Source organism: Microtus ochrogaster, chromosome 18, assembly GCF_000317375.1.
Source record: "Microtus ochrogaster isolate Prairie Vole_2 chromosome 18, MicOch1.0, whole genome shotgun sequence".
In the NCBI taxonomy this organism is placed as follows: Eukaryota; Metazoa; Chordata; class Mammalia; order Rodentia; family Cricetidae; genus Microtus; species Microtus ochrogaster.
In genome coordinates, this window is record NC_022020.1 from 27,898,368 (window position 1) to 27,925,099 (window position 26,732).

At 40.9% G+C, this 26,732-nt stretch overlaps 1 protein-coding gene across 5 annotated transcripts in view; it reads right to left on the reverse strand.

Moving 5' to 3' along the window:
* Positions 1-26,732, reverse strand: part of Nr3c1 (nuclear receptor subfamily 3 group C member 1) — a 94,947-nt gene that overhangs the window by 67,379 nt on the left and 836 nt on the right. For 2 of the 5 annotated variants that reach the window (XM_013349512.2, XM_013349510.2), the window contains exons 1-2: positions 26,371-26,720; positions 22,973-24,163 (exon numbers count right to left, since the gene is read on the reverse strand). In XM_013349512.2, coding sequence (XP_013204966.2) covers positions 22,973-24,150 — 1,178 coding nt within the window. In that variant the 5' untranslated portion in view covers positions 24,151-24,163; positions 26,371-26,720. Of the gene's footprint in view, positions 1-22,972; positions 24,164-26,370; positions 26,721-26,732 lie in introns of those variants that run through there. The other 3 variants (XM_026783391.1, XM_013349511.2, XM_013349509.2) reach the window with 2 other exon arrangements.

Consider the following 26,732-nt stretch of genomic DNA (forward strand, 5'->3'; position numbering starts at 1 on the left):
AAGAATCAACTCAAAATAGATGAAAGACCCCAATGTAAGACCGCGAACTGTGAAAGCACAGAGGGACAGCTCCTCAAGCCTTCAAGAGAGGCAATTCCTGAATAGGACTCCGACAGCACAGGAAACAAAAGAATTGAAAAGTCAGATTATAAAACTCCAAAAAGTATCTTAACAAGATAGGAAAGAGACAACTAAGTCAAGAGACAGTTCACAGCATGAGAAAAATCCTTGCCAACTATTTGCATGACAAAGGATCAATTATGCAGACTATATGAAGATCTCAGAAAAACTTCTTATCAAAAGACCAAAGTAATCCAGTCAAAAGTTTGTCAGTCACCTCAACAGTCACCTCTCCACAGTACAAATGGCCCCAACATTACAAAACAATGCTCAATAATTCAGCCAGCAGGAAAACAGAAATGAAAACCACACTGAGAGTCCATCTCACCCCAATCAGAATGGCTTTTACCCAAAAATATGCAGAGAAAAAGACATCCTTATATACGAATGGTGAGAATATAAATTAGCACAGCAATGTGCATGTTTCCCTAAGGTGTAATGGCTACATGGTCAAACCATACCACTCCTGGGTATCAGACAGAGCAAAGCAAGCCTGTAGATGGAAGACATGCTTGCATCCTTCTGTGTAGTGTAGTATTCTTTAAGAGCAGAGCTGTGGGATCAGCCTAGGTACCCACCAACAGAGGACTGGATAAAGGAATAGGGTGTATCTCCAGAGTGGAGTACTAATCAGGTGTAAGAAAAACAGTCACATCATTTGCAGAAGACCTACTAGAACGAGAGGACGGGGTTAATCAAAACAAGCCACCCAGACAAAAGCAAGCGCTTCATGTTTCTTCCTCATACCTGGCCACTTAAAAAGGTTACCCTGAAACCAGAAGAGAGGCGAGAGAGGAGACAGAAGCACATGCTCCATCACTCTCACCTCTATCCAGGATCCAGTGTAAATGACACCTTTTAGAGTTGTCATCGAGAGGTATCCCAAATGTGAGTGTGCTACAGACTGGTCCCACAACTGTCACCTTTGTGTTGATCTTTGCTGCTGTGGCCAAAGCAAACACTGTTTGCCTTATCCAACCTGCTGACTTCATCTCTTTCACCACTCCTGTTCTTTCACTTTCCTCCAGGACTAAACTGCACATTTAAAATCCTTTGCAGGGTCCCCTATGTCTTCACGTATCTGGCCACTGCTAAGCTTATCTAATATGAACCCTTAAGCTTTCTCATAAATACGAGAAGTTAAAACTGATGGACAACTGTTTTTGTACGACTATCCCAAAGCTGCTCGCTCCATTCTGTTCTAAGTATAATTGCTGGCATGCTAGCTTTTCCCCACTGAGACAGAAGACTTTCAGAATCCAGCTCTCTTCTTCCCTACCTACAACCAAAGGGCAGTATCCAGCGAAGTTCATCTCACCAAGCAGGCACTTTTCAACAACTTTGCAACAATGTTTATCCTAAATCTAATCTCAATTTTTTCACTAATGATGGAGGAAGGTCATTGGTTGATTAAATAAAGAAGCTGCTTGCCCTGATAGGTTAAAACATAGGGAGGAGTAAACTGAGCAGAATCTGGGCGGAAGAGGAAGTGAGGTCAGACTCGACAGCTCTCCTCTCGGGGGCAGATGCCTCAGAGAGACACGATGCTCCACTCTTGCGGGCAGAGGCGAGAGCTCTGCTCTCTGGCACACGCAATGAAGCTCCGACCCAGGATGGACGTAGGCTAGAATCGTCCTGGTAAGCGCACCTTGGGGTGCTACACACAGATGATTAGAAATGGGCTAAATTAATATGTGAGAATTAGCCTAGAAGAGAATGGGCCAAGCAGTGTTTAAAAGAATACAGTGTCCGTGTAATTATTTCGGGTAAAGCTAGCCAGGCAGCCGGGGTGCGGCTGGGGTGCTGGGGACACAGCCCCACCGCTCATATTACAACACACTAAAATAGAACGAAGGGGTTAAAGAAAAGAAAGGAGAGATGGAAAGGCCCACCTTGATTTGTAAACTATTAAAACTGCTGTTTAAATAGTAACATGAGAAAGGAAATGTTAGTGTTCTCCACCTCTGACACCCCCACGAGGGAACAGAGTAGTGGTCACTACTGGTACGGCAGCTCAGCTGCACACACAACTACCTGAGCTTTGGGGTATCTAGTACTGGTGTGCTTACCTTCCAGCCTACACAGTCCATTTATAGATAAAATTTCCTTGGGGATAAAACCTCAAGAGACATTTATCAGGAGACATTTTCATAGCATCACTGTCCAAAATAACAAACCAAAACCCAAAACAAACAAAACCCCTGATAATGAGCCATGTGTCCACTAAGAACAGAGACATGTCCTATAATCACCCCCCCCCCAAAAAAATCTGTACAAATACACATCAGTTTACATGAATGGGTGTTAGGAACATAATATTTACAACAAAACAAACAAAACCACCAGGTTGTGACCGAGAGGGACAACACATGCCTGTAATCTTACCATTTGGGAAGCTGAGGCAGGGGAATCGCTATGAGTTTTATGACAGCCTGGGCTTCAGTGCCAGACCCTATCTGAAAACAAGCAAACACACAATCAAGCAACACCAAACACACATTATATTTAACATGATTCCATAACATAAAGTTAAAGCCACCGGATCATAGCTAATGGATTAAGTGATAGTAGGTACCTCAAGTGTTGCTTACTATTCTTTAAACAACACACAGAATTTATAGGTACTTTTCCCCATATGTATCACTAAAAACTAGTATCTCTGGTAAAACAGTTTTAAGAGTTCATCAGGCTCAGTAACTACTGTCTCCAACTTGCGCAGTTATTTCGCTCATGGTACTCAGGATGGTCACTACTGATATTTGTTATCTTTTCAAACTTTCCCAAACCAACATTTACCTCAACCTCAGGTTGACCAGAGAATTTTACAGACAAAGTGAGTGAAACCGAGTGATAAGAAGCAATGCAAGTAAAAAGAGCAAGAAACCGTTGAATTTTGTACTTGTGACGTGGATTCTCAAGCTGTATTTTGTAGCATCTTCTACCGCTATTCCCAAGCCTCTTGAACCTCCAGTAGTCACCTGTTTTCTACAGAGCCATCTCATAATTCAGCAGGAAATGTCACAAACCACAGGGCTCGCCAACCTGATGTCAGCGTTAAGGAAAATGCCTGGATTTAATGCACCACGCTGCTAGACTCCAGGCTGCCATCAAGACAACTGCTTTCAAATTATCTCACTTAATTAAAAGTTGAAGGTTTTGGAAATTCTTTGTACAACAAGAACTAATTAATACAAATTAATCAGGTGACATAGTCTAACTTAAAAAACAACAAGATAAATTTATAATTAATGCTTCTGATGATACTTAAGTCAATTTCAAAGCTTTTATAAATTTGAAACTATACAAAGATGTGAAATGGTAAATTTGTGAGCATATACACCCCCCCCAAAAAAATCACATACATACACGCGTACACGTGTGTGCACGCGCGCGCGCACACACACACACACGCACACACACACACACACACACACACACACACACACACACCACACACTCAGTGGCATATACCTGGGATCCCTGAATGTGGGAAGAGTTGAGGAGGAAGATCATGAATTGAGGTCAGCCTAAGCTATATAACAAACAAGCACCAACATGCTCAGCAACACTGGAATAGCACTAAATGGATTAATCATCTTCCTTTAATGTATATCTGGTTAACTTTTGAGAAAAAAGATTTATTTTGACATGGAAAGATGACCATCTAATTGCATAGATACAGTCATATTTTTTAAATTACCATGTAAAATAGCAATAAGGCAGCCCTGTGCCTTCTTGTATAGGTATCATTCCATTATACCTATTGTCTTTATGTGCCTCTTTATGTGCCCCAGTTGACTCAGGTTCGTGGCAGATAGATTATCCAGACAAAGGCAAGCCAATAATGGTGGATGTCCCTTACAAGCAAGAACCCATTAGCCCAGCTGATTTGGTCTTTATGCTTAAATAACTGGGGACAGGGATTGTTTTGCAATCTTCTCTTGTTATGAATGCAAATCTTGGAACTATATCCTAGGCCCTAGAATTTACTGGCACCCTCACTGTCCTTTAGAGTTATGGTTCCAAGTGTCATCCAAATTTTCTGAGGCGTTTCTAAAAATACTCACATTTCTGAGTTTTACCTCTGCAAATTTGCAACTCTTGAATGGGAATGAGGAAGGCAGGAGAGACCATATAAACAAGACAAATAACAACAACAAGAAAACCTATTTTCCTTCAGGAATACCAGGAATGATGTGGTGCCACTAACTCTCACAGCCTTACGTGGCCCACTGCCTGTGACTTATGAACATCATGGTGTAGAAAAGGCAGAGCAGCTTATTGGAGATGATAGTAGGGATGGAGAAAACACAAGCCATTTGTTGCTCCACAGAGGAAAAGAGGACGCTCTGCTCAGATACATAGGAGGCTCTTTTGCCTCAATTATTTCTAGCCTAAAATTCCCTCATTATGATGATTTTGCTTTCTTACACTGTGTCATTCATTAAAGCAGAAATATCCCTTAGTATTCAGCTTTTACCTTCTAATGATAAGGCAGAAATAACTTGTTAAACAAAAACAAAAACAAAAACTGGCCATTGAGATAGGCATGTCTTTAATCCCAGCACTCAGGAGGGATTTTTGTGAGTTCAAGGCCATCCTGGTCTACACAATTAGTTCCAATATAGCCAGGGCTATATGTTAAGACCCTGCTTTGAAAAACAAAATCACTGAAACTGGTCATTGAAACCCAGAAGGTTTATGGAGGGCAGTGGCCTCCTACCAAGAGAAGGTACCAAGGTTTATGTGTGGGAGTCATGACTTATCAGTGCAGATTGTACAAGAATTAGGACATCTAGGAACTAGTTCTGTCTCAGATGAGAGCTGACTCAGGAGAAATATGTTAATTTGCATAATGAAGGACCATATAAATATATATTGTCCGTTTTTTATATTAGTTTCTCATTATGACACCAAGTCTACTGTATTTGTTTTTTAATTATTTAATAATCTTCCATCATGACCCCTAGACAGATGCAAGCCCATTTGAGATGGGGAAAAATGATTTCTCTTTTTGACTTCTCAGCACTTTGCACAGCACTTTATCTTTATGACCCTCCATTTTAGAGTCCTGACCCCCACTTGTCCATCGGATTTTCTTTTTTCCAATTAACAATCCTTCCCAAACTAAGACTCTTTCCTTAGCAGTCTCCTGTAGGATTAAAACAACAACAAACAAAAAACATGCATTCATATGAAATTAGTATTGCTTGTTTGGGGGAAATATCCTTGGTTCCCAAGTATCTGGAACAGCTGATGTTTCCCTTGACTAATGGATGAACATGGTCCTTCTAAAGCACTAAATGAATTTTTTCCAAAAAATCAAAGACTGAAATCTACTCAAGCTGGTTTAACTCTCATAAAAATAATCAAGTAACAGCTTTTTATACAACACTCATCTATAGTGGAACATTTTATTTGTCATTAGCCAAAAACAACACCCAAACTTTCTTTCCTTAGAATACTGTGTAATTAAACAGTGACTAAGGTAGAGAAAAGTCATATGTTATGCCTGTGTTCAGAGAGAGGTAACACCAGAAGAGACTCAGTATAGCATAGATTCCTTTGAGAGTACTTACCTGGTACTTGTCTTGATCGAGGCTTTAAAAGCTCACCCTTTCGGAATCCAGATTCTGAGATATCTGGACCCTTATAAGCATTACATTAACTCCCTTTTTATTCTGTATGGGTTTCACTTTCTCCCCACTCTCATCCACCTTATCTATCTATCTATCTATCTATCTATCTATCTATCTATCTATCTATCTATCTATCTATCTATAGTCAGGTTTCTCTGTATAGTCCTGGCTTTCCTGGAACTAGCTCTGTAGACCAGGCTGGCCTGAAACTCAGAGATTAGCTTGTCTCTGCCTCTAGAGTGCTGGGATTAATGGTGTGTGCCACCACTGCCAGCTGGCTTTCTCTTTCTTTTTTCATCTTGTTGAAGAATAAAGTGCTGTGGGATAATGCTCTTGTACGCTGTAAAGATTTGTCACTCACATTGGTTTAATAAAATACTGACTGGCCAGGAGCCAGGTAGGAAGCATAGGAGAGTTCTGGGAAGAGGAAAGGCAGAGAGTCAGTCACGAGCCAGACACAAAGGAAGTAAGATAAGGATGACTTACTAAGAAAAGGTAACAAACCATATGGTGAAACATAGACAAGAACTATGAGGTAAGCTGTTAGAGCCAATTAATTATAAGCCTGAGCTAATAGGCCATACAGTTTATAACTAATATAAGCCTCTGTGTGTTTCTTTGGGACTGAACAGCTGTGGGACAGGGCAGGACAGAAACTTCCATCCACAATGAAGGGATTTAAATGTCTTAATTCCCACTCAATATGACAACTATCTATCATGCATGGAAAAGAAATCCATGCCATTTCATGTTTAAATGGCTCTTTAAAACATTTAAAGGCAATTAACTGTCAACTGTTCATGTGTGGTATAATCTTTCCTGTCTTACGTAGTACTCTTTTTCTAATGGGTAATAATTCCCAATGTGGTATTAAGGCACCTATCTAGTTAGATCTAAAAGGGCCCAGAATTTTTTTTTGAACAACAAATGTGGACTGTGTTAATATTACAACTCCTATCCTATGAATTATAGGGAACCCTATCCTAAAGAGATCTTAGGTTTCTACCTCTTTAGTATGTGTCTCATAGGAGAATATCCACAAATGGCCACTTCCTTCTGAGGCCAAATTAGTCAGACGTTCCTCTTCCATCCCTGACATATTTTCTCTTCCCTTTTATACAAGGAGGCCATCAAGTCTACACCTTGAATAAAGTGTAGGCAAGGTTTCCAAGAATAAACTCAATTGTTTAAAAAGACTTGGCAGATACTTGCCCTGCTTCCCCTTTTAAGTACACAGAGAATCTGAGGTTCAGTTCAGGTAGCCACTTTTGATGCCTACCAGGAAGATGACGTGACAAGCAGGACAGGGCTCTGGATCATGATAAAGCTGGAATTTGAACTTCCACTAGTATCTGACTTCTAAGCCCTTTTACCCTTTGGACCAGTGATTTGCGTTTCACCTCAGGAAGCTGGCATGAACAATTTGACTGTCATAACTAAAGGATGAGGTTTTTTTTTTTTTTTCCTTAATGCAACTAAATCCTGTAACTATTGTGACAAATTGGGAAGAAATGGAACCAAACAAAACGACCAGAAAGCACAGTCTTCCTTCTGGCAGCAATCATTTTACAGCGCTTCCGTCTCCTGATTGCGGACCCTGAGGTTTTCTTCCAACCAACAGAATGTGGTTGACGCAGAGTTGTTACAGTATAAATTTATTTTTACATGCTTCTTCTGGCTCTTTGGGAATTCTACTGTTTCAAAAAGCTCAGGCAAGTCGGCTGACAGTTGCCATTTATTGCTAAAGCAAATCAAACCACTGACCATAAATACATTGACTAAATCCAGCTGAGTTCAGATGAGCCTGGCCAGATACGAACTGATCAGCTAACCTGGAGATTCATAAATAATAAATGAATCCTATGTGAATGCCACTATGTTTTTATCTGCTTTCTTACAGAGCAAATATTAGCTTATGCAAGTTATCAGACAAATTTACTCTGAGCAACCGAGTAAATAAAAGGTTGCTTCTGAAAAGCTTCAAACTGGAAAAACTTGATACTAAAGAGAATGACAAACCTTTGACCTAACAGAGTAAGGCTGAATTACGGCTCAGTTTACTCAGAACTTCGCATATGTTTCAATATGTGTATTTAATTTAGGTAATAACATGAACAGTTACATATTTGAAAAACTAAATCAGGAAATAATGGCTTTTTTGTGTGAGCCACTATATAGCTGCTGAGAACCAAAACCGAGGTCTTCTGCAAGAGCAGCAAGTGTTCTCAGCAACTAATCCTCCAGGAAAGTGATGTCTTTTTTAATTGTGGAATTTAATTTATATTGAAGCATAAGAAAAATGTAAACAGTCCTTTAACGAGGCTGTTTGATTAGACTTTCAAAGAATTATTCTCTTTAAGAAGAAACTGAAGATATAAAAAGATCAGACAGCAAGCAGTGAACTTATTTAGAATATTCTAAGAATTTGTGAAGCTAGGAGAGGCTTGCTCTTCTTCAGAATGCTATTCTAATTTACCTTCCCTCAAGTGCCTGAGAGGGTCAAGTAGTAGTGAGTGACTCTCCATAACTCACGTGGCAGAGTGGGAGGGAAGGGAGTAGAACGGGGGAGTCAGACAGGAAGCACTCCTCTTAACAAAACGTCTATCACACATGCATTTTTCAGTTCCCCTTCAAAGGTAAGTCAAAATATAAATCTGATCACACTACCAGAAATTAAAGTCTCCAACTGCTTAACTATTATACTTACTTTGAAAGCTAAAATCATAACGATCCTGTCTTAAGAGCTATCACGGAGGAAGACTCACTTATCAACAGTGGCACAGTACAATGGGCCGAGGGCTCACACAGCATTTAAACAGTAAGATGCTCTCTAATCTGAAGTTCCATCATTAAGAAGAAGCACTGCTGTTTCCTGACTGCTAAGTGTCAGCCTGGACGACCTGGTTCACCAGCAGTAGCTCCCTGTGCCCATCTCAAAAGCGAAGAAACTAAGGGTGTCTGGGTTGTAAATTTGATCAAGGTCAAACAGATTTTAAACAGAAAGTCTGATACGATATTAACTGCACTAGGTCTGTTTCCTCCGATGAAATGGTTAGATCCCAAGGCTGGCTCCAGCTAGAACGCCATGGGTCTACAACAGTGATAGAACACTCCTTAACGATTATGTATAGGACTTACTGGTGAACACTGGAACCTTACTCACCGGCACACAACTCACCATCAATCTATTTCCGTCTAAATGCAGACAAAAAAGGAATGAGGTTAGCTGGCCCACAGTAAGTTTACCAGCTCCCAGACTAGTGTTCTTGGTCTTTCCCTCCAGTTCCTGCGCAGAGGAAGCACTGAACAAAGCCTTCTCCATAATCTCCACTGAAAAGACAATGAAACTGGACCCCTTCTAAAAACCATTTCCTACAAATGCTTCAAACGTAACGTCCACAGAACACAAGCCGGAGGCAGGTACCCACAGCCCTTACCCTGCGGTCCGCTTTGCAACTCTGAGAACCGTGGCTCACAAACAGGAAGTGACCAATATGGGTGCTGTTAGAATTCCAATTTTCCCTAAAAGGAATAAAGTACATTTAAGGCAAACCCATGCTATCTGCTTCCTCCTCACCTTGGATCTTGTTCAAACAATTAAATTACCTTACATGCTAAGGTGCTACAGTGAAAATATTCCTTGTCCCTACAAGGACTGGATGAAATTAAAGAGAGACGTCAGACACAGACATGTGCAAGAGTGTGAGAGCGAGTGTGTGATTGTTCTCACACGTGCACATATACACGCCTGTAGTGCCAGTTGCTCAGCAGGCTGAGGCAAAGAAATCACTTGAACCCAGGAAAAAAACCCAGTGAGACCAATCTCAAAAATATCTCACAGACTCACAAATACATGGCCATATATATTTTCTATGTAAGAAAGCAGTATCTAAGTAGACAGCTGCTGGGCACCTACTCATCAAGCACGGAGGTGGTGAGAAACAAAACCCTCCTGCACTGTCAGCAGGTACTGTGAGAACAGCAATACAGGCCTATTAAGGACCAGCTTCCTTCTACTCAAGAGAATAGAATCTCTGGCTTGGCGGGGAGGCGATGCCTAGCATCCCAACTGGGCCAGGTCAATCATTTGGTAAGGGACCAGTCCTGGGAAGATAGGCTTACCTTATGCCAAAGAGTTAAGAGAAGTAATTTTTCCTTCAATGAGATAATGTACTTCTTCCACGAAGCACAGTAGCTTACAAAGCACGCATTCCCTAAGTCTGTCCACTTTTCTGAATTATTCAAGAAAAGGGTACCTTCTTTTCTTCTTTCTAGCCCTACTAAGCATGCTCTCCCTGTCATGGCACATCTGCCCTCCATGCTGGTTCAAACGGCATGACTTGCTCTTCTTCATTCGCCTCTAGGAAGCTGCCAGGGATCGGCAGTTTGTCTGTCAGGGTGCTTCTTTGAAATTCAAGAAAATCAGCCTGGAGTTTGAGTCCATTCTAAAATTCTTTTATTAATGAGACTAAGAGCCACAGGAGGGGCCTCCCATTCCCCCCCCCCTTACCTAATCTGACAACCTACCTTCCAGTAACATTGCTACAGGATGCGAGAATGGATTGCTGTGGCTGAGCAACGCAAGGGAAATGGACAAACTGTGTCATTAAGTTAACCTAAAAGCTTAGATAACATCCAAAGCAGAGGAATAGCCTATATTCTAAACTGTAACATCTGTGTTATATAGCGCACTGCTGTGCTAAAATCAACTTTGAAGCTTATGGCAAGAAACTAATTTGTAATCATGTTGTTTTTATTACAAAGGAAAGAGCAAACATCACCAAGTGCTGCCTGACTCCCTGTGAAAGGTTAAGTTGGAATCTGGTGTGGCGGCACACACCTGCAGTTTTAGTACAAGGAAGGGAGGCTGAGACAGGAAATCAAGAGTGTAATGCCAGCCTGGCCAACACAGAAAACACCACCAATGGCTGGGCACATCTCTTAACATTTTGATTACACAGAACTCTGACAGTAACCCACTTTTGGAATCTAATCTCTGATCAGGAGGGATGCATCGGAAAGGGTCTTCACTGGAGCCCATGGTGGCAAAAATCATCAACCAACCTGAATAGAACATTATACAATTATTAAATAGAATAGAATCCACATTTGTTGATCTGTAAGTCGAGGGTATATTTGTTAGGTAAGCAAAGCAAGCTGCAGAGAAATGGGGAGATGATCCCACTTTGATTTAACAGCACATAAACCGGAACAACTTATACATGTCTACTTACTACTGTGTGGTTACAGAGAAAGGCACAGGCACAGCAAAGAGGAAGAAAGAGGAGTGAGGTGGGAAAAAAATTACTTCCGTTATAATTTACCAAAATAAATAATCCCATTAAAAATTATATTTTGATGAGGCATTTGCTAAAATATTTAAAAGGAGCCAATGCAGAGATGACCTCTATAATCCACTCGCAAGAGAAACCAGGGAAGGCTCGCTATGTATCGTCCAGCATACAGGTGAGCGGATTCCCTTCATTAGAGGACACTATGGAAAGCAGCGTTCCAGGAAGGTTATCTGGTAGTCAGCTGCAGCGTGGTTAGAGAGGGAAAGGACAATCAGGGAGCCCCCACTGATAGGAACAAAGTTTGCAGGGAGGGCGTTGTCAGTTTTCCCTTGCAGTGCAGCTTCTTGGGGAGCAGGAGCTAGACTTCTTCCTGGGCCGAACTCACTTCTCATGGTCTCAGAAGGATGTTACTACCTATTTCGATGTTTTAACCTCCTATCTTCCAAATAGAAAGCTTTCAAACTATAAACTAATCACGTGCTTTGCTGACCCATTTGGGACTTAAGTTGTGAGAACATCTACATGCTTCAGGAACTGAATTCAACAGCACCCACTCAGGGAGCTAGAAAACTCCAGGCCCTATCTTTAGCCCAAGTTGTTTCAGCATCCTGAAATACTCCCTCCCGCCATTTTAAGATCTTTGCCTTGTAATTCTCCAGCTAGTCACTGAGAATTTGGCGGGGGGGGGGGGGGGGGGGCTGCTTTCTGGATGCTTTCCAGACTCCTGTCCTTGCTCCATCCCCACTTTTTCTTTGAACACTAGAGAAGTTCATTCTTAAAAGACCTCATCTAATTTTTTTTCAATAGTTAAGCCCTACATGGCTTGGTTTTATTTAACTTATTATTATTACTACTGGTGTCTGTCTTTCTCAAATTAAGAATGAATTATTCACCTGCAATACTTAGAAGGTACACCTTTTAGGTTGATGATATTTTCTACTGTGCAATAAATCAAACCCAAAACATCCATAAGCTGAAGAAAGACAACTTAGAAATTCAGAGAAAATAAGCCATTCTTCCTCTCCTGGAATAGTCAGTGTTTACAAACATAACTATTTAAAACAACAACAGCAACAACACGGTTTCTTGCCTAATTTGACCTATCTGCTAGGATAACCTGTTCTTAATAGGAGACTTAAGACCTGCTAGCCATGCCCATAAGGAAAAGCTCTAACTGGGCTTGGTGGGTCACTTTTATAAACTGGAGGAATAGGGAAGTGTACTGGGAAAAGTGGTAGAGGGAGAGAGTAGGGGCAGGTAAGATTAAGACATATCATATACATTGATGAAATTTTCAGAGAAAAAAATAATTGTAAATTTCCGTGGCAGATTATATAGTGAGGAAAAAAGCAACCAGCTATATCAAACACCCTCAAAAACATTTATAAGCACTGATTGCCCTACATTTGTTAAATGATATAGGTATCTGATTTCTTCTAAGAAACTGCAAGAATCAGTCTAATTTAAAGCTTTAGAGTAAATTTAGTGTCCAATAACAATCAAAATATTTTAATTATGTATACTCTATTTGCATCATTCTGTCTTAAGATTGGCTGTTTTAGACTGAAGTATCACCCATACCCATTCTTCTTGACTTAGATGCCAAGCTTCTTATTCATCTATTCAGCAGGTACTTGTTAGGGACTTATGCGATCCTACACTCTTCTGGATGCTGGGATACAGGAGCAGAGCAAGCTTATAGTGGAGAGGACACCAAGATTCCTAAGTGTGTCAAAGGGGAGGAAACACTGTGTGAAAGAAAGATGTCATAATTTCAGACAGAGACAGAGGTCTCTCTTATGCAAGTGATATCTAAGTGTGACCTAAATAAAGGAGGCCAGGGAAGCATGTCGATATTTGGGGAAAATATTTTAGACAAAACATCCCGAGGCCTAGATCATGTGCCAGGGGTCCTAGGAAGACAACCATATTCCTCTTAGAGACTACGGAGATACCCCACATGGCCTAAGAAATTCAGTGTTAAACTAGGAAGTGCAGTCCGAGGCTGCAATGCGCACCTTGTTCCCTCTGCCGTGCAGTCCACAGTGGGGGCGGGGATACTTCTCTATCCCATGGCAACTGAAATCTGTCCTGACAGGTGGGTCATTCTACCGGTTTCCATTCCTTTCCTAGCACACGTTCTTACCCCTTCTCTTACTCCACATTGTTGGGCGGACTTTCACTACCCGTTCATCCCCTCGGCTGCCCCCACTCACTCCTCCTCCACGAAGAGACTCAGCCTTCTTCAGGTAAAAGCTTAAGAAGCAAATTGGGAGGAAGGCGGAGCAGGCATGAACGTGACACTGTTCTCCATCACACTCTGTTCATTGCCTTCCTTACGGCTGCACGCTTGTGCCCAGCGCCCAGCTCAACAGGTATTTGCTGCTCAAGTAGAGCTCTGTACCCTCGAGCAGACATTCCCCCAGTAATGTGCCTCCTATGGTATGTCTTGTTCTTGTAGCTCTTCCTTTTGCCGACATAACACCATCACCAGGCTTCTTACACATGACCCAGTGCCCATGCAGAAGTGGAGACACACAGAAACCAAACAGCCAGGCCCCAGACAGAAGTTTAAAATTCTCATTTTCTTTTTTCATGGCTTTCTAACTTCTCTTTCTGGCTTCCTTATCGTCTCATCTGGATTTGTCTTGGTATTATTAGACCGCCATGGCTCTGTTTTAATGACACTCTCTATTAAACGGTCATTTGTCCTCGGTCAGTCAGACTGCGAATTCTGTGCCAATTTTCCCTCCTCTCTAACATTTCTCCTTAGGTTATGTTAAAGGCCAGGGCCTAGAGACGTCAATGCTGTCACGACTCACACATCATGGTGATGGCTCGCCGTCCCCTTTTATCAGCCACTGAAACCTGACATCATGTTTTCAGAAGAACAATGAGTATTAAAGAAATTAGCTTGTTTTAAATACAGATATAAAAAAGTTCTTAGACCATTCTCAATAAAGAAGTTCTCCTGGATAAACCCTCAGTCCTAACAGGAAAGCTATGCAGCAGACATCCTGAATGGTTCGGCATGCGCCATGATTTCAGAGGCCAGGATCGACTCATCTTAACATTCAGTCAACAGTAAACAGAAAAATAGATAAAAGTAGGACTTGAGATAAAAATTTTTGAGTTATTAAAAAGCGGCCAGTAAAGCCAAAGTTTCCTTTTCAGATTTGAAGAATACAAGTAAAAAATAGTTGAATTTCATATTGAACATGTAACTCAGACTATTTTATTAATATAAGTAACTTTAGTGCACTTGTTGCCATAGTGACCGTCAAATGGTTAATTCTCTAGGACATGCAGGAGATGAAATGAGGATCTCAAGTACTTTGCAAATTGCTGTAGGAATTCACACTGTATTTACTCCTTTACTCCATATCTGCAATCACCAAATTCCTTTCAAGTCCAAGTCAAAGATGGCCCTTCTTTCCTGAACATAAAACAAACATGAGAAAAAGAGGGGAAAAAAACAGGTTTAGAAGTAATCTTTACTTTTTCTGCCCTATAGTAAGAAAACAGGACTTAACCACCTGCTTGAGGGCAGTACCAGGGAAGCGCACTACAGACCTATTCTACAGAAGTCTCTGCACGAGCCGGCATGGTGGAAGGCTGAGGCAAGAGTGGGGGCAGCCGTTTTCAATTAAGAGTCTATTTTATAGAGGGGGAGGGACTAGGAGGAGGAGGGAAGAGAACACCTTAGCTGAACACTTTTAAATAATCCTCAACAAAAGCAAGTATTACAACCAGAGACAGGCTAAACTTCTGAAAGTTATTCAGTTTAAGGCAAGGAGTCAGTACACTTTCTGATTAAGAACACTGATGTACAGTTTAATGAGCTCAGTTTCCTTTTCTGGTTTACAAGGTGTCTCGAGACGATTGCAAAAGAAGAGCGAAAACAACACAGCCTCTCACGGTGCGGACTTAGAAATAAGAACCTTCATCTATCTGGGGGAAAATATTTTTAAAAATATCTATTCTACTTTCATATTTTCTCCTTCATAAACTCAGCTGGATTCCAGATGAAATGATTCACATAATGTTCTAATTAATTTTTCAATATTTTTATTTGTAAAACTCAGATTTTACAATGATATATCTATCAATTTAAACTACAAATTTAATTTTTTCCTATATTTGGCAACACACATGAACACACACATATATGTATACATATATATACACAGAGAGATGTATATGTGTATATATAATGTGCATCTATAATTTGTTTTTAGTGAAACTTTTTAAAATGATTATTTTATTTTTGATTGTATGCATGCATATGCAGGCAGATTGCACACATGTGAAGGTGCCTGAGGATAGCAAAGGTGTCAGATCCCACTGAAACAGGACTATAGGCAGTTTTAAGCTGCATGATGTATGTTCTAGGAATAGAACTCAGGTTCTCTGGAAGAGCAGCTAAGTGTTCTTAACTGCTGAGCCTTCTCTCCAGCCCTCATAGCAGCTTTGTCACCATCAAGGAATAAGTTAGAAGATGCCTTTAAGCAAGGTTTCCAATCCTCCCAAATCTATGAACCTAGAAAAAGTGTTAGTATTTATGACTCTTAAAATTGAAAGCTTCTTGATTTTTGCATGGTTACCTGAGAGGATCAGACAATTAAAAACAGAAAGGGACCAGCTTTGCATTTATCAATAATGTGGTTTAAGTTATCAGTATAGCTACTAAATTTCCGATGGTAAACCTAACATGGAATAAAATCCACGGAAAGGGTTACTGATGGAGGTACGCCCCGTACAACAAGACAAAACAAAACGAAACCTTGAAAATAAATGAATACTAAGGTAACTGTCTGGGCTCTAAATACAGCAGTCTAGATAAAAGGGACTCATGACCCTCTGGGGAATGTACACAGTGGACACTAAAAAAGTTCCCAGTGCTAGGGAATGCAGGTATCCTCACTCTCAGCAAATGAGGGTCATCCTGGTTTAAACTGCGTATAATTGCCAGAGCTTTAAAATTGCCACCTTGCATTTTAATAACTGTTTTGTAATTTCCAAAGTAAACTCACACTTACGAATTTGCTTAGGTTTTTAATTAATACTATTTTTTATTGTATACGTGTGTGTATGAAGGGGAGGTGGCCACGGCATACCTGTCAGGGTCAGGGGACAACTCAGTCAAACAGATTCTCATTTTTCACGTTTACCTGGGTTCTGAGGTCAAACTCAGGTACCAGGCTTGCACACAGCCCTTTTACCTGCTGAGCCATGATACAAAGGCATCTACATATGCTATCAAGTAGCAGTGCTAGGAAACAGGAAGTGACTACGCACATACATACAGAGCAGAGCCTTGGTCATATTTCTCCTTTATACTGTGATTTCAGACTCACTGTTGGTGGACGATTAGTGTGAACGATCATCGAGGAATTTCTAGCACATCAAGTAGAAAGTAATTCCTTTCAGACCAGTATGAAGGTTTCTGATTAATTTTTCTTTAAATATCTTAAATCTCCCACTTGTAAAATTCAGGTAACAGCTGCTTTTGTTCTACATGGGTCCTGACAGACTCGGAAACTTAATATAACAAGCAGAATAAAGAACGTCAAAGAAGGAAGACATTGAATGTGATGAACGTGTGAGGGGTGGAGAGCATGAACTGTAGCAGCGCGTGCGTAGCGTCGTGCTGCCGAAGGACGGAGAGAACACTAACGAGCTACACGGGAAAGAAAGGACCCGTGGTTTTTATGAAGTCAGTATTATGTCAACTACTTACTCGCTTTAGACCTCTAGGGCAGCCCTGGATGCTAAGGCTTACACAGCAGCCAATAGGGTGGTTCCAGGCCACTGCACGACTAATGAGGTGTGGAGTCCTTCCCTAAACACTGGCCATGATCTCAATCTCTCATCTGAAATGAGGGGATGGGAACAGATAATCTCTTATCTACTACATAAAACAAGCTCTGAGAACTCAAGAGTTCTTCCTGGGTCCAGCTACAACAATATTTACATTTTATGTGCTATCAAGAACACCATTTTAAACCTTTATCTTATAAAAGTACACATCTAAGTTCATTTTTTGTCTTACACTTGATGATAAACAAGGAAAATGTCAAGAAGCTGTCTTTAGGATACCCTGACCTCCCACACAGTATTCACCTCATCAAATAGATAAGAGAATGGCAGAATTTTACACAGACACACAGACCCATTGGGGTTTTGATAATAACAGCACAGAGAAAGTATCCTTAACTTCAAAACACAATTGCCTAACTACCTAGAATGATAGCTTGGTTCAGTTTAGCCTCAGAACCCAGGTCTTTTTTTCTCCTATCATTATTTCTATTGAACATCTAAATCAAATTATCTGGAAGGGATGTAGTGGGAGGGGAGAGCAAATTTTACATACTAAAATTAAGAAAGCCCGAATTCCCAATTATAAAACAAAACATAAAAATGATGACAACATAAAAGTGTCCATAGCAAACCAGTCACGCATTACTCTTCATGTGACAATCATAAGGTCGTAAGTCATTGCATTGCCCCAACACGAAATACTAAATCATGAACTACACTGGATATCATTTCACAATAACTTTCAAAATTTGGCTATCAAATATGCTTTCATAATAGCCATGGCTAAATATTATTATGGAAACTTATGAAATAATCTAGAATAAAGGCTAATTTATTATTTAAAATGAACACTATAATAAACTGGAAGTTTTTAAGTGTCAAAAACTGCACATTTATTAAACTCTCAAATTAGTAATTAAAAATAATGTAATGTGTAAGGAATGTAATGTGTAAATGTGTGTCATAATTCAACCCTTCTCCTCTCCTTACACACATATACATACATATACATAAATATGTAAATTATACTCCCATATGTAAATGGAAAAGTTCTAAATTAGCAGGGACCTTGTCAAACACATTGCATTAGAGACAATATAAATCTTGTTGAAGATTGCTAAAATAAAAAAAAAGTATTCTGAAGTATTTAAAATGAATAGCTGGTTACTCCAAACAAGTATGTTTAAGCACATAGTTCAATCAAGATAAGTGATTAATATTTAAATTGGCTCAGAGATTAAATTAAGGGATGGTATGTTTTCATTCAAAATAGTTAGTTTTAAGGACTATTGCAATATAAATAGTTTGAGTGGCTGCCTAGTACTTACAGAATCCAATAATTTATGTTATTTGCCTAATTTACTCAATATCCTAGCAAAAAGCCAGATAACCCACGGAAAGAGTTCTACTCCACAGTAAGTTTGTAATTTATTTGCAAAGTATACTATGAAATAGGAAATGGTTGTAACCACATGAGGCGCCATGATTATTTTAACTAAGCTCAAGTCATTAGATTTTCTCTAATAACAGCTTAAATTAAACTGGGACAAATATGAAATTGATTTTGGCAGAAATAAAAGTATGATGTAAATTTTGTCCTCATTTTAGTAATACAGCATCACACGAAAGAGCTCACTAGAAACATCGTCACTCTGCACTCTCCGTCCTCACAGGAAAGCTTCACTGTGGCACTGACTGCACTGACTGAAGGAGCGCTCCTCCTGAGACACCTGACGATCAGCTGCTGGTCCAAAGGCTTGGTATAAGGAATTGTCCTGAAATCCCAAGTTTCTCCTCTATCCCATGCCTGTTACTTCTCTCTTTACCCTGCCCCCCACGGGGTCGGGGGTTGAAGCCACTAGCTACAATTAACTTTCTAATGTATAAAAAAATAATATATAAAATAAAGATATCACTAAAGGTTACACCCAAGAGTCACTGGCATGAAAATGACCACACGATTCCGAAGGAAGGAAGGAAGGAAGGAAACATTTTAGAGAATTGTTTTAAAATGTAAGTTTCCCTCAGGAGAACTTGGAAACTACAAAGCCAAGGTAGAAAAAAACGAGAGCAGTTGGCTAAATAAAGCTGGAGAAATAGATAATTGATCTCTTTTGTAAAGACCAAGAGTTGATTTTTTTTTCTGGTTGTATCTTAATCCAATAAAACAGTCCTTAGAAATTATTTATACAGTGGGTTTCACCAATTTATATTGTGCATACCTCAGAAATATAAACAAATACTTATCAATTTGACAACTATTTATACTCTATTAAACAATGACTTTTGACAAAAATACTACCAGGACGGCTTTAGAACAATAAATACTACACAGCATGAACCTATTATGCCAGTTTAATTTACTCATACGAGAAGACTTAAACACACATAATAATTAACTATGAACAAGTATTAAAGACAAATGTACTTGAAGAAGCATGCTCCAGACCTAACCAAAGCATAAATGAAGGCCTCCTAATAGAACTAGGCTAGAGTGCACTCAGTCTTACATAACTCTCAGAATTCAGCTGTCTTTCACAGTGGCACTCGTGGAAAGCATACTATTTGATACAATCTCTCGTCAGCGAAACCTCTAAAGGCTCCTAAAGTGACCTTTACCCTCTTACTAATTTATCTACTGCAACTTGCATTTCATCTACATCTACATCTGTGCAAAGTACATTTAAGAACAAGTCATAAAATGCATAAACGTTAATAGCATATGGAAAATGGTCAAATAATGTATCTGTAGCAAAAATAGACAAAACCAAACTAACATAATGAATACGAGTTGAACTGTCAATTACAAATATACAGGGATTAGCCAAGGAAATATTACAAGAATTTCATTAAGAGCTGACTAACGGCTTGTTACACACGTTTGTATTCGTCATTCCACACTAAACTGGTTCACCTGAGTACACAATTGCTGAAATTCCTCTTAAAATCAGTCATACTGATCTTTAAGAAGAAGAGACGATTCTGCCATGAAGGCAACAACATATAAGCAAATAAGGATATGCTCAAAAGCAAATCACACCCAGAAGTCTTTTTATATAATGGATAGCAACAAACAGTAAGCTCAAAAAGCCACTGGAACGCCCACTGTCAGACTCGTCCGAGGGTCAGGAAAAAGGAAAGACATTAAACAAGCAATCGAAAGAAAAGGCTAAGCGTGGCCCAAACCTACTGACTCTTTCCTTTATGTTCTGTCTCCTCTTCAAAAAAACATCTAGCCTGGCATTCATAGGCAAAACGAAAGAGGGACAGAATGTGTTCCACTCAGCCCCGTGCTCCTACAGTTTTATTATTTTTATAAAACTTGACACAGACATTGCCGATAGAGATGTCTACATCTCCTTACGTTTTTAGGAGCATCGTGAAGCTCCCATTACCAAGCCCCACACTCCAGAAGACTGAGCTTTTATCTTGCATTGTTCTTTTTCTTTAACCATCCTACCTCTCAGGAAAAGGGCTCTAATTCCTCTGAAACCCTTTATGCTCTCCACCTATTGTCTGCAGTGTACACCATTTAATGCTGAGGTGAAACATGGAGGAAGAAAATCAAATTACGCAGAAGCATGCCTGCTTCGATTATGCTTACGTTAAGCTCAATGCATTTTACAGGGGACTGGACGCTTGCGCTACTAAGAACAGATCTGAGCAGCAATAATCTCTACCTTGTCTTACCACCAATGAACCTAAACCTTAAAAAACAAAACACGAAAATCTTAATCATGATACTCGTAAGTTTACAATTTAATGTGCTAACCTGATGTCATGGTACACTGATATATTTGTAGAAATTGTCTTCTCCCGGAATATAATATGAAGTAGTTTTTATTAACATTCTGAGGGGAAATGTTTTAGTTATTTAAAATTCAAATAAAAAGTATGCTTTTTAAAAAAAATATGGTGCTGCTTTCCTATCTAAAGCAGAGAGGACTCCATCCAGCTGTTGCCTCAGCATGTTGACTTAGTTGCTGATGACTCAGGGTCACTGATCATAGCTAATGTTTGGCAACTACCATGCATCATATAGAGAGAGCAACCAATTTTAGATCTGCCAGGGCCGCTGCTGGGAAACAATAGAAGAATTCAATAACAGTCAGAAAGGAAACATTGTCCCAATTTATTTGGGTGAAGCTTGGTTCTGGATAGTCAGAGTTCCCAGCCCTAAGTGTGAAACTTGCAAGCATTGCCCCTGCCCATTAGGGTATTTTACTGTGCTAATAGACACCAGTGATTAAACACAAACAATCTCGTCAGTATACAACTGATCACTTCCTGGACAGGAAAGGACTTCTAAAGTGCCACATCATCAGAGCCCTTTGTAAAGGCAGAGGCACAACAAAAACGGGAACCTTTTATATGTCACTAAGAAAGTGTCAAGGTGCTTTAGCACTGAAATTATTTAATGATTTAAGGGTGAGATTTATTGTTCATATCCCAGATTTTATAAGACTTGATGATAATTTATAGTGCATGCAAATTAAGTTTTGGTTTTGTTGTTCTTTTTATAATAAAAAGTGAGGAGTTTTATGATGGCTTTCAGGCCAAGGGATTTCCTAAATGTATTGGTTTTCCTTATATAATCACATGTTTATAAATCAGCTTAATAGCTCTCTATAGATAATAAGATCAGCGGTGATTACTCTTTTATGAAAGTCAATGGCATGAAATCTGTTGTCAAAAACTTTAAGATTGGAAAATTTAAAACACAGTGCATCTCAACATTTGAAAAGCATAGGTTTATGCAATAAGAAATTATTTAAATTTTGTTGTTGGAACTATCTTAAACCTCTAATTCAGAAAAGTTAAAATGCTGCAATAATTTTCCCCAAATAAGAGAGAACTAATTATGAGTACTAGATTAGTAGTAACTACCAATAGTCAATACAAAAGTAACCAGCCATCTCTCAGGCTAGACAAGAGCAAAGGCGATTTTTCCCCTCTTGCTAAGCTACAATTAAGCTGTTTAGAAAAATAGATCACAGTCTAAATCTAATTTTTCCCCAATATCAGCTTCCTACACATGGGAAGAGATGCCCTTTTCTGCATCTATGTAGGATAACCTTCATGGAAAAGGGATGTTGGAAAGGTGTAGCTCCGTGAAAGAACACATTGAGAACATTCTCTTTGAGAGTGTTAAAATCTTCTCAAAGGGAACAGTGAAGATTACTAATAGTTCAGGAAAAGTTGATGGGATACATACAAAGGAAGGAAGAAACAAAACCCCTAGCAATTAATCAGCCTTGTATCACTACAATCCACACTTACCTAACCCTACCAGTACATTTATCTTAACTTACGAGTTGTTTTCAGTAATTTCATTCTAGGGAACCTTGGTGAGATCAGACAGTAATGTCGGTATATATATATATATACTGAGAAAAAAAGAAGAGAGACACACACGGCGCTTGCTAACTGAAGCCTGAAAAATTCTAATCATGAGTTACCTACCGGGGGTATCTGCAGAAGCATCTGAAAGCATCGGCACCAGTTCCTTCCTCAAAGAGCCTGGTAAGCAGGCACCAATTGTCTACTTTCAGCTACTCTAAGCAATGGTCTAGGTCGCTACACATTGCATTGCTTTAACCATTTCAAAACTCAGAATGTTGGTGGAACAGCAGGGCTCAGAGTTACTACTCCCAGTTCTTAACCCTTTAATTGAAAGGTAACACTCCACACAGGACACATATAGCAAAGCAACTTTTAACTATGGAAGCATTTTTCTGTAACAATGCACTCTAAAGCAGCTAAAATTCGTATGCACAATTATGTGTTATATGACTAGATATTATTTTCTTGATTTCATGTTCGCTCTACTCAAGCAATTCGTTACTGAGACATTCTGATGTAAAGTTTTCACACAAAAATCTTCAATACCGACCAGAGAGAAACTATTACTATTCATCCAAACACCCAAAGTGCTTCTGCACAGGTGAGTCCTTCAGATTTTCTAACCTGCCTACTTTTAAAAGACCTTTTCTACTCAGTTATTTAAAAGAGTATGCAAATCTCTAGAAAACACAACCTGACAAAGGAGTTCTAAAATGGACCACACTAAAATGATGGAACAGAACGGCATTAGCTTACCTTGAGTAGCCATTAGAAAACACGGATCGGGCTGGGAAGTTCATAGTCCCCAAGTTAGCCAGATTATCCTCTCCAGATCCTTGGCACCTATTCCAGTTTTCAGAACCAACAGGAATTGGTGGAATGACATTAAAAACAGGCTTCTGATCCGGCTGTTCAGAAAGCGATGCTGCATTCATGTCATAGTGGTACATCTGTCCTCCAGAGGTACTCACACCATGAACAGAAATGGCAGATATCTTATTACCAATTATATTCGTCCCAGAAAAGCTTGCCTGACAATAAACTGGGCCCAGTTTCTCTTGCTTAATTACCCCGGGGGTGCAAAGTTCAATGAAATCATCTTTTTCTGTTTTCACTTGGGGCAGCGTCACACCACTGGAGCTTGGTAAGATCGGATCTCCAGTATCCTTAATTTTAGGTTTAGTGTCCGGTAAAATAAAAGGCTTACAGTCCTCATTTGCATCCCCTTCCAAAAGGAATGGATCATCATCTCCTGCCAAAGGAGAAAGCAGGTTTTCGTCTATCAACAGGTCTGCCCTCCAAGGACTCTGATTAGTTTCTTTACCTGGAGACCCAGCAGAAAACTCCAAATCCTGCAAGATGTCAAAGGTGCTTTGGTCTGTGGTATACAACTTCACACTGCCACCATTGGTGCCAGGCTGGCTTTTTAGATTTTGCTGTTCTGAAGATGCATCAGAGTGAGTTTTGGGAAACTCCTTCCCTGGAGGGGTAGCGCGCCCAGCAGCAGATGTGGAACTCTTGGGCTTCTCTGGAACACTGGTTGACCTATTGAGGTTTGCAATACTTTCTTCCAGAAGCCGAAAGTCTGTTTCCCCAGAGGACAGGCTAATTTGGCCCTGTTGTGGGTATCCCAAGTCATTTCCCATCACTTTTGTTTCTGTCTCTCCCATATACAGTCCCATGGACAGTGAAACGGCTTTGGACAAATCTGGCTGCTGCGCATTGCTTGCTGAGCCTTTTGGAAAATCCAGAAGCCTCTGCTGCTTGGAATCTGTCTGAGAAGCAGCAGCCAGTGAGGACGAAGATGCAGAAACCTTCATGGTAGCTCCTCCCCTTAGGGTTTTATGAAAGTCCATCACGTTCCCCCTCTCCCGGACAAGCAAGCTGCTGGGGACTTCTCTAGCAGGGGGAGCTAAGGATTCTTTGGAGTCCATTGGCAAATATTAACTACAAAAAAAAAGAGAGGGCATAATAAGCTATAAAATCACATTATCTCTGATCCGATTAGTGAGAGACAGCCTATTAAATGAACCCTTTAGGTAACTCCCAATCAAAGTCCCCACTATCAGAGGAATAGTTTCTGTCTTCTAAAATATAGTCCCTATAGTCCCTGCTCCCACCCAGGGAACTACAGCTAAAAAACACAAGGCAGCTCATTTGCAAGGACAGAGTTATACTGAACTGATCTGAATTTGGCTGTTTATCCTGCTCACTAAATGTACAGTTTTGGCAACCATAGGAATTGTAATTTGTTATACATGATTATTCTAAAGGTTCAAGTTGATGTCAAAGTATTTAACTTTCTTTTTTTAGGCATGATCCTTAAAATTCCAACCCCTTCTCAATCAAGGATGATTGCCTTTCTGGAAACCAATAATAAGACATTTGATAAACGCTATGGTATAATTGTTTGCACCTTAGGACTCACAATTTCACCTCGTGCCCGTCCCCCCACATCCAACCCTTTCAAGGTACAACCTGAAATTTGCACATTTTATTTGAAAAAAAAAAGCAGTGCTGTTCTGCTATAGGCAAGGGAAATGCTCTTATCTTTAACCTCCATTTCCAACCAGATGTGCCTGTTTAGTAGCATCCACCTCCAAACGTTGGAGATAAGAAATGATATGCTTTGTACATAGCCTAAAATATGTACTTTTAAAAACAGCAGAATTTGTGCTAGCTTCTTCACTGCAGTTCTAACTTATTTAAATAGATAAACAGAGCAGAACTCATCAAAACTCCTAACACCAAAATTAATTGAGTTATATTTCTTTCTAAAAATTGTTTAATGCACTCAATACAAAATAGTTTATTTCTAGATTTAAGTTTTTTTTCTTTCCAAATATGGAAATGCTGGGAAAAATGGAGAAACGGGTCTGTGGAATCACATATAAATTCAGACAAAACCTATCCAAGAAAATGCTCAGAATAATTTTCTCTGCAGTTTTCAACCTACATTTATTTAAATAGTATTTGTCCAGATTGTTAGTATATTACTAGTAAACAAAATGCTTTAAGAGGTTGTCAAAGACTATGATAAGTATATTGGGGAACCCCTCTCATAAAACGGTAAACTTTTCCGGTACCAAGACACTAAGAAATAGGATCATCTTCACTGAAAGGGAAACGGGAGGTAGGTGGAGAGGGTAGACCTGCCTTAGGAATCTTCCCTGTACGCGGTTTCTCTCTCAGAACCCACCCAGGACCTGTGTGTGCATCTCGTAAGGATCTCTAACCATGAGATATGAAATGGCCCCTAATAAATTTCCACACCTGTTTTTTTGACCTTTCAAGCCCAAGACCATCACAATACTTTATAAAACGAGATGCTCCCTTAAACGACATTTATCCTCCAGTTAAAACTGTAAATAACCCTGGGACATTAGTCGGCCCTCGCGAACTATGCCAAGGGTCTTTAGTGGTTAAGGCCGCAATGATCAAGCCTGCAACCTCAAACATGAAAGTAGCACTTGTCAAAAATCGCAGCGCGCGCACAGACACACAGACACACACACAGACACACACACACACAACCTGCGGCTAGGGAGGGTCTCTTACTAAAAGGGGACTCAGAAAAGTCGGGCGCGAAATCGTGCCCCAAAGCTAGTGCACAAGTCGTCCGGGGGAGGGGGTGGGGGGGAGAAGGAGGGAGAAAGGTGCGGGGTGAAGGGAGAAATGTGTCCAGACCTGTTGAGTTCTCTGCGGCACGCCCACTTCTAGCAGATAAGGCCGGGCGGGAGAAGTCTGGGCTGGAGGCTGCGAGCCCCGCGTCCACCCCACCAGCCCGCAGCCCGCAGCCAAACGCCCTGAGCCCGCGGCTCGCAGACACCGCTCTGCCTTCCCCTGGGAAAAGCGGCTGTCCGGGCGGCCCCCAAGGACAGCCCAAGACCCGAGGGCTTGAGGCAAAAAGCAAAACCAAAAAGCACGCCAGATTCCCGCCGGGGCGCGCGAGGCTCCACGGCGGGGCAGCGCGCCGGGCCAGGGATGGCGGTGCGGGGAGAGGAAGCGCCGGCGCTGTCACCGCCGAGGCCCTTTCGTCACCGTCACCCTGCCCTCGCCAGCCTCCACCCCCAACCCCAGGGCTGACAAAAGTTTGCCAAGTCCCGCCGCCCCGACTGCCGAGCCCCTCGGGGAGCGCCGCCAGCCCGACTCACCTCTGCTCGGGCGCCCGCTGCCCAGCCCCCGCTCACCTCGGCACCCGCGCGCTCGCCCGCCCGCCTGCGGCTCCCACCGCAGCCAGATAAACAAGTCGGCGTGCGGACGCGGGAGGCGCGCGTGTCACGGAGAAGGAAGTCAACAGTCGCCCCCTCTTCTCCATGGGGGAGGGGAGAGCCCCTAGCGCGGAAAGTCGCCCGCTTCCAGGCTGACAAGCAGAGCCCCGCGCCGCTCCCGTCTCCCGCGCGCGTCCCCCGTCCCGGCGCCGCGCCGCCCGGCTGAGGCGTCTCGTTCCACCCACTTAGAATCCGTCCCCGACGGGCGGGCGGCGACTGGGGCTCCAGGCACTGACTCGAGCTCG